We start from the raw sequence: 13644 nt of genomic DNA on the forward strand, positions 1-13644 counted from the left end.
GAGCTCTCACGTCCACCTCTTTGCCCTAATTAATCCTTGTTGGTCTCCTTTTTCTTCTGCTGTCAACTGCTGCTGGATTAGGGTTTTCTTCTTCTTCTCTGGTTTCACAGCAGTTCACTACAGCAGAGGCTGTTACTATGTAATTCGATTTTTTTCTCCCAAAGTGTGGCTCTCCCCCTCTTGGTTTTCCTTTTTCTTTATATTGAGCATGGGTTCTCCTCTAGGGCTGAAAAGGAATAAGTAGTCCACATAGGATATTCCTCATTGGGTAGTCAATGACCCACTTAGATTGCTGACGTGGGTTTAAAATTTCCATGTCATCCCCCATTTGTTTCCAAATTTGCTACTCCCACCTGGTTTAACATAAATGTCTGAAATTTTACCACATAACTCAATTAAATGTACAATTAAGATCGATTTATGTCAAATCATATTTTTTTCATGTTGGACCGCAATAAACGATTTCATGCTCACTAAGTAGAATAAATGGGGTAATAAATGAGTAAATGGTGAATAAGAGTGCAATGTTAACTATAAAAAGACTTGATATGACTCTACTTTTAGAGAGTTATCAGTAGGATGCGCTTCTGCTTGCCGATGAGACATGCCTTCGATTGCTGGAAAACCATACACCATCTGCTCCTTGTGTAGTTTTTGTAGAGCAAGAAAACTCAGGTGCCCGTACCTTGCATGCCACCTCCAATCTACTTCTTCGGTCCTGACCGAGAAGCTAACCGGTTGTTCTATCTTCAACTCCAAGATGTAGAGGCGGTTTGCAATGCGACGATCTCGCGTGAGGAGTCGTCGTCAATCGTCCCAGATTGGCCCGAACTAGCTCCAGCAATCCTTGCTCAGACAGTCTTTTTTCCCGTAGTTCGAGCACCGGATTGACCCGCCATTATTAGCCGACTCCTTCTTCTGCTCCCCTTCTTTCTCCCGGGCACCCTTCTTTCCCGCGTGCACGCCCGAAAGGTTTCCACTGCTTCTTGCCACTGGAGAGTCGTTGCCCTCGTCGGAGTTGTCGCATCGCTTGAGGTGTGCAAGCCATTCCTCCTTGAGGAGAAGACGACCCTGCTTGTCGCTAGCTAAAGCGACATTCTTCTTCCTCTGCTCGATGTTGCACAATCTTCTGGTCACCTCTTCAACCGTTAGGTCGTTTACGTCAAGTAATGTCTCGATCGAAATCACGACTTGCTCGAGGTGGTGATCTGGGGTGACCTACAGCAGCATCTTCTTCACGATCGCTTCTTCTTCCTCTAGCTCGACGACGTGCCATAGCCCTTACGCTTGTAGGTTGACGCGCATCAACAAAGCCCACTTGTTGTAGTTGGACCTCGTCAGCATCGGGTACTAGCATAGAGGTAGTCGTCTCCTTGATCATGGGCTCGACGACGCCATGAAGGAGTGCGTGAGCCTGTCTAGGATGGACCCAACGACTTGTGCATTTTCGTGCTTTGGTGCATTTTCTTCTACCTTGAACCTGGAACCTATGCGTTATTAGCACGATGTTCTAACCAATTGAGCTAATAAACTTAGCTCATCCACAATGATATACCACAGGTAGATAAAGTACGCTCTGATACCACTTGAAGTTTTTTTCTTCGTCGAAAGAAATTGTTAGAAGAAGGGAAAGAAAAGCATAAAGCGCACGAAAATAACAGAAGGAGCAAGGGAACAGAAGCTTTAGGTTTTTTTGTTTGCTGAAACACTGGTGCTGGTGTTTCTCATCTAATTGGAGTATTTAAAACAAACTTATATTCTAATAATGGCTGAAGTGGCCAACTAAACTTGGCCTAAACATGACCTAAATGACCAGCTAAAAATATGTTACTCCATCGGACGTGTATGCATCAAATTGTCTAAAAAAGATTCAACTAATTAATTTAAGAAAAAAAGTGAATAAAATAAATAAAGAAAACCATCAAATCGTCAATAACATGGGGCATGAGTGGTTGTCTACCACATACTATTTCAAAATGGGTTTTTCCTGTCGACGAGCTTTGTTGACAATTGAAGCTAAAGTAAGCAACATCGATCATCTGTATCCAATTCTTTTGTCCTGCATCGATGAAATAACGTAAGAGCTCCTCAAGCATACTGTTGAATCTTTTAGTTTATCCGTCAGTTTTGGGGTGATAACTCGAAGAGACGTTTAGGCTTGACCCCAATAGCTCGAACAACTCAGTCCAAAAGGTCCCTGTGAATCTCGAATCGTGATCGCTGACAATGCTGGTGGGAATGCCCCACTTGACTACGTGTCGAAAGAATAGGTGTGCGGTCACTTCAGCCGAAATTCTAGCAATCCCGTAATTTCCCACAGTCGGGACGGGACCGTTAGAGATTTCAGCAGTCCTGCAATTTTGTTTCATTCAACCTTGTCTTGTTGGCAGATAAGACAGGTCTTTGTCAATTGTGTCGCATCGTCGCGGAGGTTCGGCCGATAGTACATCTTTTTAGGAGGGCATAGGTTCTCTACCACCCATGGTGGCCCGCCCACGGTGTGTCGTGACATTCTTTCAGTAGGAGTCTTCTCAAGTTCCCCGAATGGAGGACGTAAAGACGATTTCCCTTGGTGAAGAGTAAATTGTCTTCTACCCAAAATTGGCGAGTCTTCCCCTCTCTGGCTAGCTGCATGATCGCTTGTAGATGTATATAATAAAATGATGTAAAATTCACAAGAATAAGTGCAAGTATACACTATCACAAGTAGCAAGTAATAAGTAAATTATCGATTCCACAGGGAACCTATCTTTTTGGTTAATTTTATCGCTGAAAATTAGGTGAGTTTTTGGGTAACATTCAAATGGGTGTTGGAGATTTTGACTATTTAAACAAAACTAAAACAGAGTGCNGGCATGGGGATCACCTTATGTTCCAATAGGAATTTCATCCCGAGTACCACATCAAAGTCGTCCATTTTGACGATTACAAAGTCCACTAGGCTACTTCATGTTTCTAACTTAAGGGTAGTCTTTCTCGCTATTCCCAGAATCGGTAAAGCCACAGAGTTGATGGCCTTCATCTTCCCCAAGTCTCGATGCCATTTGATGTTCAACCGATTTGCTTTAGTCTCGGTCATGAAGTTGTGGGTGGCTCCTAAATCGACCATCGCACTCTTGGCCAACTTGTGAGTCACCCACGCTTCCACATACATGAGAGCTTTTTCGATCGGCTCCCTTTGCTCCCCGGTCTTCTTTTTCCATTCGAGGGGTTTCTACGTTCAACGTTCTTTTCAGCTTCTTCCCCTTCAGATTTTTCGTCTAAGTTTGCATCTAATGCGGTTTGAAATGCCTGTAGTGACGCCTTCTTTGGACATTCATACTGTCGGGGACTTCCTGCAAGTATTGCATCTATTCTTCTATTTCGACTAATCTGTCAACGTGAGACTTTTTCAATTGTTTGGTCGAAGACATGTCTATCNATGAATGGTGATTATTTCCATAATCGTTGTAATTTATATTAAGAAGACTCTAGAAGAAGAATTATTCCTAACACCTCTATTACCCTTCAAGTCTCCTTGCTATGGAACTAGAGTATTAAACAGGATTTCATTGCTCCCTCTCTTCTCCCAAATAAGAGATNAAACATACATGTAAATCATTAACAACAACTCTTTAATAAACTAAAATCATACCGTCAACATACTTAAACTATATAAAACTCTCTCGCCTCCCCTATTAAGTTTAGCTCTCCATACAAACTGAATTAAACAGAGGAATCCGCATCTTCATCATGAAAAATTGATGGAATAAGGAAAGAGAATAAGGAAATAGAGAGTTATCTCGGTTTGTTGTTGTTCGTCAATGGAAGTTCCCTTCTCTTGAGCTCTCACGTCCACCTCTTTGCCCTAATCAATCCTTGTTGGTCCCCTTTTCTTTATGCTGTCAACAACTGCTGGATTAGGGTTTTCTTCTTCTTCTCTGGTTTCACAGCAGTTCACTACAGTAGAGGCTGCTGCTGTGTAATTCGATTTTCTCCCCAAAATGTGGCTCCCCTTCCTCTTAGTCTTCCTTTTCCTTTTATATTGAGCATGAGTTCCCCTTTAGGACTGAAAAGGAATAAGTTGTCCATTTCCTCATTGGGCTTTAGTTCGGTCAAGGGCTGTGCGCGCTTCAAGAATCCTTCAACAAACCGCCGATAATAATTTGCTAACCCAAGGAAGGAGCGCACTTCTATCACTGAAGAGAGGGTCTTCCACTACTTGATGGCTTTGACTTTCTTCTCTTCCATACCTACCTTGCCTGCTTCTATTACGTGTCCTAGGAAGTTGATTCTCTGTTGCGCGAATGCACATTTTTCCATCTTCACATATAGTTGATGTTCTCTTAGCTTTTCGAAAACTAACTGTAGGTGGTGTTCATACAATTCCATGGTGGAGCTGTAGACCAATATGTCATCCAAATAGACTACCATGAACTTATCGAGGTACTTGTGGAAGACTTGGTTCATTTAGGTGCAGAATGTGGTAGGAGCATTAATCAACCCAAAAGGCATGACTAGAAATTCAAGGGCCCCATATCTAGTGACGTAAGTCATTTTGGGTTCACCTCCCTCGAACTCAAGTGGAGCCATTCTACAGGCGTTCTTTGTCGGGGGTTTCAACCCCAGCATCAGTTCAATCTCGTGGTCTATGCCTCGACGAGGTAGTAAGTTTTTTGGTAGACTCTCTGGCATTAGTTCGCAGTACTCCTCTAGTATACATTGTATTTCTATGGGAACAAATTCAACCATTCCTTCAGTTTCAACCACAGGGATGGCCATGAGCGTTGGTTCGTTACGTGCAAGACCACATTTAAATTGGAACGCCGAAATCATCTTAATTCCATCAGGCTTTTTGATGCTTGTCTAGACAATAGTCGGGGTTGACCCTGTTATGACTAGACATTTAGCCAAGGGCATGGGGATCACCTTATGTTCCAATAGGAATTTCATCCCGAGTACCACATCAAAGTCGTCCATTTTGACGATTACAAAGTCCACTAGGCTACTTCATGTTTCTAACTTAAGGGTAGTCTTTCTCGCTATTCCCAGAATCGGTAAAGCCACAGAGTTGATGGCCTTCATCTTCCCCAAGTCTCGATGCCATTTGATGTTCAACCGATTTGCTTTAGTCTCGGTCATGAAGTTGTGGGTGGCTCCTAAATCGACCATCGCACTCTTGGCCAACTTGTGAGTCACCCACGCTTCCACATACATGAGAGCTTTTTCGATCGGCTCCCTTTGCTCCCCGGTCTTCTTTTTCCATTCGAGGGGTTTCTACGTTCAACGTTCTTTTCAGCTTCTTCCCCTTCAGATTTTTCGTCTAAGTTTGCATCTAATGCGGTTTGAAATGCCTGTAGTGACGCCTTCTTTGGACATTCATACTGTCGGGGACTTCCTGCAAGTATTGCATCTATTCTTCTATTTCGACTAATCTGTCAACGTGAGACTTTTTCAATTGTTTGGTCGAAGACATGTCTATCGGTCACTTTGGAGCCAACTAGGCTCTGATACCAACTGTCACAATCGCCCTTTCTTGACAGCGGATTTGTCGATTGTATGTCACTCACTCTCAACACTGAGTGAGTCAAGCCAACTTCGGACCACGTTGTGAAAGTAAGAATAAGAAAGAGATTGAGAGTGGTGTTATAAAGCATACAAGCAAAAAAGACAACAACGGCTTAAACCGTATATAACTTTTTGGGTAGGGAGAACTTGACAACTTAGTAAATGAATTGTTAGTGGTTGAGGAGCAAGTTTTGAAAAATAGTAAATTATTCATTTAGGAGAATTGTTAGCTGTTTTAATTTGAGAAAAAAGTTTAGAAAATTTGTTAGGATTTCATATAGTATAAATACTCATTAGAGGTATGAGATTCAAAACAAAAAAGAGAATTAAAAAACATAGTGCTAAGATTCTTAGTCCAAGAAACTCTCCCCTCAAGTTGTTATCTATGCTTCATTTATTTGTTTCTTATATTTCGATCGTGGGTCAAAATCAACAATTGTATCGACCCAAGAAAAATGATTCATCTTGTTCTAGTGTAAGAACAACGATGAACGTTTATTGACCAATGTATACTACATCNTTAGGTGCAGAATGTGGTAGGAGCATTAATCAACCCAAAAGGCATGACTAGAAATTCAAGGGCCCCATATCTAGTGACGTAAGTCATTTTGGGTTCACCTCCCTCGAACTCAAGTGGAGCCATTCTACAGGCGTTCTTTGTCGGGGGTTTCAACCCCAGCATCAGTTCAATCTCGTGGTCTATGCCTCGACGAGGTAGTAAGTTTTTTGGTAGACTCTCTGGCATTAGTTCGCAGTACTCCTCTAGTATACATTGTATTTCTATGGGAACAAATTCAACCATTCCTTCAGTTTCAACCACAGGGATGGCCATGAGCGTTGGTTCGTTACGTGCAAGACCACATTTAAATTGGAACGCCGAAATCATCTTAATTCCATCAGGCTTTTTGATGCTTGTCTAGACAATAGTCGGGGTTGACCCTGTTATGACTAGACATTTAGCCAAGGGCATGGGGATCACCTTATGTTCCAATAGGAATTTCATCCCGAGTACCACATCAAAGTCGTCCATTTTGACGATTACAAAGTCCACTAGGCTACTTCATGTTTCTAACTTAAGGGTAGTCTTTCTCGCTATTCCCAGAATCGGTAAAGCCACAGAGTTGATGGCCTTCATCTTCCCCAAGTCTCGATGCCATTTGATGTTCAACCGATTTGCTTTAGTCTCGGTCATGAAGTTGTGGGTGGCTCCTAAATCGACCATCGCACTCTTGGCCAACTTGTGAGTCACCCACGCTTCCACATACATGAGAGCTTTTTCGATCGGCTCCCTTTGCTCCCCGGTCTTCTTTTTCCATTCGAGGGGTTTCTACGTTCAACGTTCTTTTCAGCTTCTTCCCCTTCAGATTTTTCGTCTAAGTTTGCATCTAATGCGGTTTGAAATGCCTGTAGTGACGCCTTCTTTGGACATTCATACTGTCGGGGACTTCCTGCAAGTATTGCATCTATTCTTCTATTTCGACTAATCTGTCAACGTGAGACTTTTTCAATTGTTTGGTCGAAGACATGTCTATCGGTCACTTTGGAGCCAACTAGGCTCTGATACCAACTGTCACAATCGCCCTTTCTTGACAGCGGATTTGTCGATTGTATGTCACTCACTCTCAACACTGAGTGAGTCAAGCCAACTTCGGACCACGTTGTGAAAGTAAGAATAAGAAAGAGATTGAGAGTGGTGTTATAAAGCATACAAGCAAAAAAGACAACAACGGCTTAAACCGTATATAACTTTTTGGGTAGGGAGAACTTGACAACTTAGTAAATGAATTGTTAGTGGTTGAGGAGCAAGTTTTGAAAAATAGTAAATTATTCATTTAGGAGAATTGTTAGCTGTTTTAATTTGAGAAAAAAGTTTAGAAAATTTGTTAGGATTTCATATAGTATAAATACTCATTAGAGGTATGAGATTCAAAACAAAAAAGAGAATTAAAAAACATAGTGCTAAGATTCTTAGTCCAAGAAACTCTCCCCTCAAGTTGTTATCTATGCTTCATTTATTTGTTTCTTATATTTCGATCGTGGGTCAAAATCAACAATTGTATCGACCCAAGAAAAATGATTCATCTTGTTCTAGTGTAAGAACAACGATGAACGTTTATTGACCAATGTATACTACATCTTGAGTTTGAAGAGCAATATTATTAGTCTTGGTCAAATGACAGAAGAACGACAAAGAATGCAGTTAGTTTGCTCATTTCTCAAGATATTCAACAGAAACAGAGCCTTGTTGCGAAATGTAAAATGGTCGCCAAACAGTCGATATAAGACATAAAAGATCCTCAACATCTTCCATAAGCCTCCATTAGCAGTGGAAGCAAGAAAGAGAAGAAGAACTCAGTGAGCTGTGAGAAGAAGTAACTGAAGAACAGAGCTAAAAAGAAACAAACTTACAGAGCTAAGAAGAAATCGGATGCCACTTCAATTAAGAAAGCGCAACCTACAAGTCAGTGAGCTTCATCAAACTTATCGTCTCAACCAAAGAGGCCTAGAGGCAGACCTAAAAAAAAATAAGAATCCAATAATAACAGGGTTGAGAGAGAGAGGAGTACCTTACAACAGGATGAAATTCCTACCTAGAAGAGAGAATCTCAAGAAATGGCATGTTACAGAATTAAAATTTCTTTTGAAGAAGACGGAGTTGATAAGGGACCAAGCAATATTGACATTGCAGATCAACGTGTAGATATTCTAACCAAGGCCTTAGCAAGGATTAAACTTTATAGTCATGCCGTAGTTGCTCTAAGTGAAGAATCTTTAGGTAAAGTCAAGCTTATGGATGAGAATGTGAGCTAATAAATTTGACTTATAAAAATAGTTATTAACTTGAGTAAGTTTACAACCATGGTTAGTGTTTTATTTAAGATAATTATCCATAGTTGTCATATTGGGGTAGGAAAAAGTTTTGGACAATAATTACAGATTTATTTAGGAGAATTGTCAGCCATTTAAACTTGTCCTTTTTCCAATTGATCTTTAGATTGTAGGTCAAAACCAATACCCTCCACATTTTTCAAGGCTCTTTTTGAGTCCATTCAACATAGAAAACTTAAATAAATTAATTTTTTTAAAAAAGAAAGCAACAAAAAAATCTATTAGCCTAGCATAGAAGAAGTATGAACACGAAAATAGAATTTTAATTATTGAGCTAAAACAAGCCAAACCCAATCAAACTCATGTGCTTCTTTCATTGCCTCTCTAACGTCACAAAAATTGGACTACTAACACGATGGTTCCCGTTAGACCATACAAGTTTTCCAAACATATACCCTTCAGTTTGATTATTTGGCACCCTCCTCAACACAACTTTGAAATCCTTCTCTTCACCAGTTTTAGTGAACTTCAAAGTACTTGGGTCTACCGAAATAGAAACTCCTGGTGGTGCCTCGACTTGAGCAACATACGTGCTTGGACTTCCCACATTTTTTACTCTTCTTTTGATCTCTACTGCCTCTGATTTCAGATTATTCATTGAGATTGATGGGTAGTTCAAATCTGTTATTGTGAATGACTTTGAACAAACAAATGAAGTATCATTAATGAATAGCTTCATTTGTGTTTTATTGTAGCCACGGGCACATAGAAAGTTCAAGTAGTCTTGGGTGGAGAGGTCGTAAATAAGGCCAGGATTTGCTGCTTTGTTTGGTTGGATATGGCCGGCACCATATGCCAATGGGTTTGCTTTCTCTTTTTCTGAGTTTTGTATTGGATTTAAGTCATTAGCTTCGGTTCCAGCTGCGAAACAAAACTATTAGCTTGCAAGATTTAAGTAAAAATGCAAATCCCATAAATAATGTATCTTAAGCCAAATTAGACTAGTATTTGAACTTTTAAAAGGATGGAAATGGAAGAATTTTGCATAATAAACCTGTGGTCATGATTGCAGATCTTATAGCTGCTGGACTCCATTTTGGATAAAGAGTTTTTAGAAGGCCAACGATACCAGAAATGTGGGGGCATGACATGGAAGTGCCGGATAATACATTATATAGAACCCGACGTTTATCAAAAGGTGAATGAGTTGGTGATGCTTCGTCAGAGAAAGCCGCGAGTATATTCACACCTGGTGCTGTTATATCAGGCTAGAAATTAAAAAAAAAAATTCAAATTTTGTGACTGATATTAGTTGATACGTTGAACTTTATACTACAAAATTAATCAACATACAAATCTTAACCAACCTTGAGTATTGAGGGCTCAACTCGGTTGGGACCTCTTGATGAGAATGAAGCCATAATTGGTGCTGGTTTGATTCCCAACTCAGTCTTCACACGAGTTATGTAAGCCATTGGAGTTCTGATTGAACCACAAAACATGACGTATAGGTTACAACATTTGAGTCTAAGTTTCTGTTTATTAAATCATAAAGTTTAAAAGATTTCGAAAATAAACGTGGAAGTTGATGGAATAAGATGAAGTAATTACATAGTAGATTGGATGTAATGGTTGATTGATTCACCATCAATATAGCTTACATGTGAAGCTGGAAGTAAGTGTTCAGCCGTCCAAAGGTCATCTCTACTTTCTTCGTCATTAACAAGAATCATCCCAACAGCACCTGCTTGAGCAGCCTCGTAACCTTTGTCCACTTCTGAATCGTACGAATTAAGGTAAACTACAATTTTTCCTTTTACCTTTTTAGGATCAAGAGTCCCTTTTAGACATAGTGCGCTACGAGATCACAATAAGTTTAATTAATATTGTTCTATTATTACAGTGAAAATAACATTATGAATTATACAAAATACCCTTAAATTTAAAACATATTTTAATTATGTTCTTACCTTTTCAAATGTTTTATTTTAACTCAAACAAACAAAAACAAAAAAANGTCAAAGGATATAAATCAAGTTAAGCTAAACATGGTAAAAATTAATTTTTATGGTTTATTTCAACTCAAAAAAAATATAGCTAAACATGATTTACAAATTTACATGATGGTTTCAATAGAAAATTCCTTAAAAAATTCGTTGAGGCAAAATTGAAATGTATCCAAAATTTAAACATATTTTGTATAATTTAAATAAAAATATACTCACGAGTCGTTACTAGAGACATTGTCTGATGTTGCATCCAAAGCACGGATCAACGGATAGAACTTCTTAGATGGAAATATTTTACTAGAAAGGCTTTCCCCCTAGTATTGACAATGAAAAATCATTAAAGACAACATAAACGTAATACAAAGCCATAAACTCAACCGATACAAATATGGAGACACGTATACACTACAATTTTATATGCCCGGTTCAATACTTAGCTAAATATTTGTATAAATAGTGTCAAGAACATAACTATATACTATTAACAAATGTCGGATAAAGTACCTTGAAATGCCTCTTGTCTCCTAACGCCACGTAAGTGGTAAAAAGCCTGTCAATTGTACTAGCTCCCACAGTTATGATCCATGGTGCGACATTTGAGACACTGCCTTCAAATAGTCCTGAATTTCCAGCAGAACAAACAACAGTGATGCCATTCTTCACTGCATGGAAGGACCCTATAGCCATTAGATCTTCAGAAAATTCAAAAGCATCTTCACCGAGTGAAACCGATAGAACGTCAACTCCATCACTAATGACAGCTTCAAAGCCCGCTAGAACATCGGCAATAAAACACTCACCATCCAACGTTGGAGGCCAACATACTTTATAAGCAGCAACAAGGGCATTAGGGGAACCCCCTTTTGCAGTGCCATAACCATTCCCAAAAATACTTACTCCTGGAACGAAATTGCCTCCGGCTGTGGATAAGGTGTGTGTTCCATGCCCATCATAGTCCCTTGCTGTTTCATAGCTTGAGTTGAGAGGTCTAGGCTCCACGCTTGATATATATCCTTTGTTGAAATATCGTGCTCCAATCAGTTTCCTGCATTTAAAATCTTCAATTTTATTTCTACGTTACACATATCGATACAAACATTAAATACAATGACTAGCTAGAACACAAACACGACAAGGACATATCTATTATCATTTTTATATAAGAAGAAAATTTAAAAGTCGATGAGCTTATGCATTTGTATGCTTAAAAACTTAGGTTAAATGACGAGTTTAGTTCCTAATTTTTTTTTTCTAACTTAGTTTTGTATAACTTTTATTCTTAAACCTTAAAAAGTATCTTAAGTTCCTTAATCTTACAATTTTGTGATAACCAATAAATTTTGAAATTTTAATTTTTTTTATCTAGTACATCATTGACACATTGACGTTTAATTAAAATTCACGAACCAATTAAACAAGGTTCAGAGTTCTATTAGACATAAAATTTAATTTTATATCTAATAAATCAATTGATTTTTAAATATCTGTATATATATAAGACCTATTACACACAATATTGAATGTTACCAATGTATTACACATCTTAAAAGGTTTTTAGAAAAAAAAAAAAAAAAAAAAATTCTAATACAATACTTCTTAAAGTTTAAAGATATATTAAACATATTAAGAAAATGAATTTGATGTAATTTTTCACTAAAAATATATGCATTTATGTGTATATTTATAGATAACAATAGGCATCTAACAAATGTTTGATTAATATTCACTTTGAACAACTAGTGTCCAGGTGTTTGTATGTTGTGCTAACAAAAGTGTCAAATAAATGCTAAATGAAAGTGTCTGTATTTCCTAACCTAAGAGAATTAAATAGAGGCGAAATAACAATAAGAGATTTGATCTTAGGACCGATTTGATGTTAGGGACCTGTTGCAACGAAAGTTGGAGCCACCTTCACAGCTTCCCTTCCATCTCGTTGGGATAGGTCCATATCCTTCATCACTAAAGCTCTTTGATTCTGGCCAAACACCTGTATTGATCCCAATTACAATAAGAAAAGGTACCCAAATTATTACAGGAGCAGTCGAGTCCAAAAACTTATGAGAGGAAAATAAGTCTGACCTGTATCAATGTTGCCAATGATCGTAGATTCACCGAATCTTGAAAGATTCCAAAGTGAGCTTGAAGGAATTCCACTATCATTCTCAACTCCAAGAAAGTTCCATGATCGTGTTGTGTGCAGTTTTAGTCCTTTGTTTTCATATACTGATATCACATCAGGATGCTCTTAAAAAAAAAAAAAACACCTTATTATTAAAATAGAAAAACGAGGCGCTTGATAACTATTTAACTTCTCAAAATTAAGCTCGTGATTATTGGTTACTTCCCATTGACAAAGTTTTGGAAACTAAAGATTTGGAGTATGATTTATTAAGGAAGATAATCATTATCAAATAATATGATAGCCATTGTCATAGATATGGATGAATTATTTTACTTGCTATATCTTCTGCAACTTTCTGCTCAAGAACAGCTGCAAAGCCATTGATATTTTTATTATATGAGTAAAAGATTGATTCCTTAGCTGCTTCATTGCTGTACTTAGAAACATAAACATAAGAGCGCAAATGAAGAGTGAGAGTTCAACAAATCTACACTACATGATTTGAAACTAAAAGGTTCACCTTCCTAACACCGATCCAAGTAGATTATAGTGGGTTTGTGTTGCAAGTTGGAGATCATGAGCGGAAGGATTCAATCCATGTGAATGTGATCCCAAGTAAACAATATAAGACTGCACAACATAAACAAAACGTTTCAATCTCTAAAACCCATTTGATATGAATATTAAAAAGTATTTATAAGTGACTATTGAGTAACCTTCTTGGCTGCCATGGTGGGTGTTTGCAAAATAGCACAAAGAAAGAAAGAGAGAAGTAAAGGAGGAAGATTGAAGGCCTCCATTTATTTTTTTCTCCGAATAATTGTTTTGTTCCTTAATGCCTTTTTATAACGCTTATGAGTGTTTTATGATTGGACTCAAATTTGGACTTTTATTTTTATGTATAGAGAGTGATGAAGAAATCTTCCATTTGAAGAGAACCCAAAAATGGTAAGGAAATAAAAATTATTTAATGATATGCCCTGACATGGTTGTTAGTTTTGCTAATTTGTCTCAACTCTATGTTAGCTACTTATGAATAATAGGGAATGTAAATTGGATTGAATAGGCCGGTGTAGAGTAAAAAGGATTTGAAAATTTTTAAGATTTTATATACATGCATATTTCTTTATAAAAGTG

The 13644-nt window shown here is 38.1% G+C and overlaps 1 protein-coding gene across 1 annotated transcript; it reads right to left on the reverse strand.

Annotated features, from left to right (window-relative positions):
• Positions 1-8679: 8679 nt before the first annotated feature.
• On the reverse strand, positions 8680-13323 carry LOC111810760 (subtilisin-like protease SBT5.3). The gene is made up of 11 exons (XM_023697538.1): positions 13224-13323; positions 13028-13137; positions 12841-12938; positions 12465-12629; positions 12270-12372; positions 10890-11430; positions 10602-10699; positions 9988-10233; positions 9744-9858; positions 9431-9644; positions 8680-9297 (listed from the first exon to the last, which is right to left on the reverse strand). The coding sequence occupies exons 1-11, from the start codon at positions 13305-13307 to the stop codon at positions 8750-8752; spliced, it is 2322 nt and encodes a 773-aa protein (XP_023553306.1). The 5' UTR covers positions 13308-13323; the 3' UTR covers positions 8680-8749.
• Positions 13324-13644: the final 321 nt, after the last annotated feature.

This window comes from Cucurbita pepo, chromosome LG14 (genome assembly GCF_002806865.2).
Source record: "Cucurbita pepo subsp. pepo cultivar mu-cu-16 chromosome LG14, ASM280686v2, whole genome shotgun sequence".
Taxonomy (NCBI): Eukaryota; Viridiplantae; Streptophyta; class Magnoliopsida; order Cucurbitales; family Cucurbitaceae; genus Cucurbita; species Cucurbita pepo.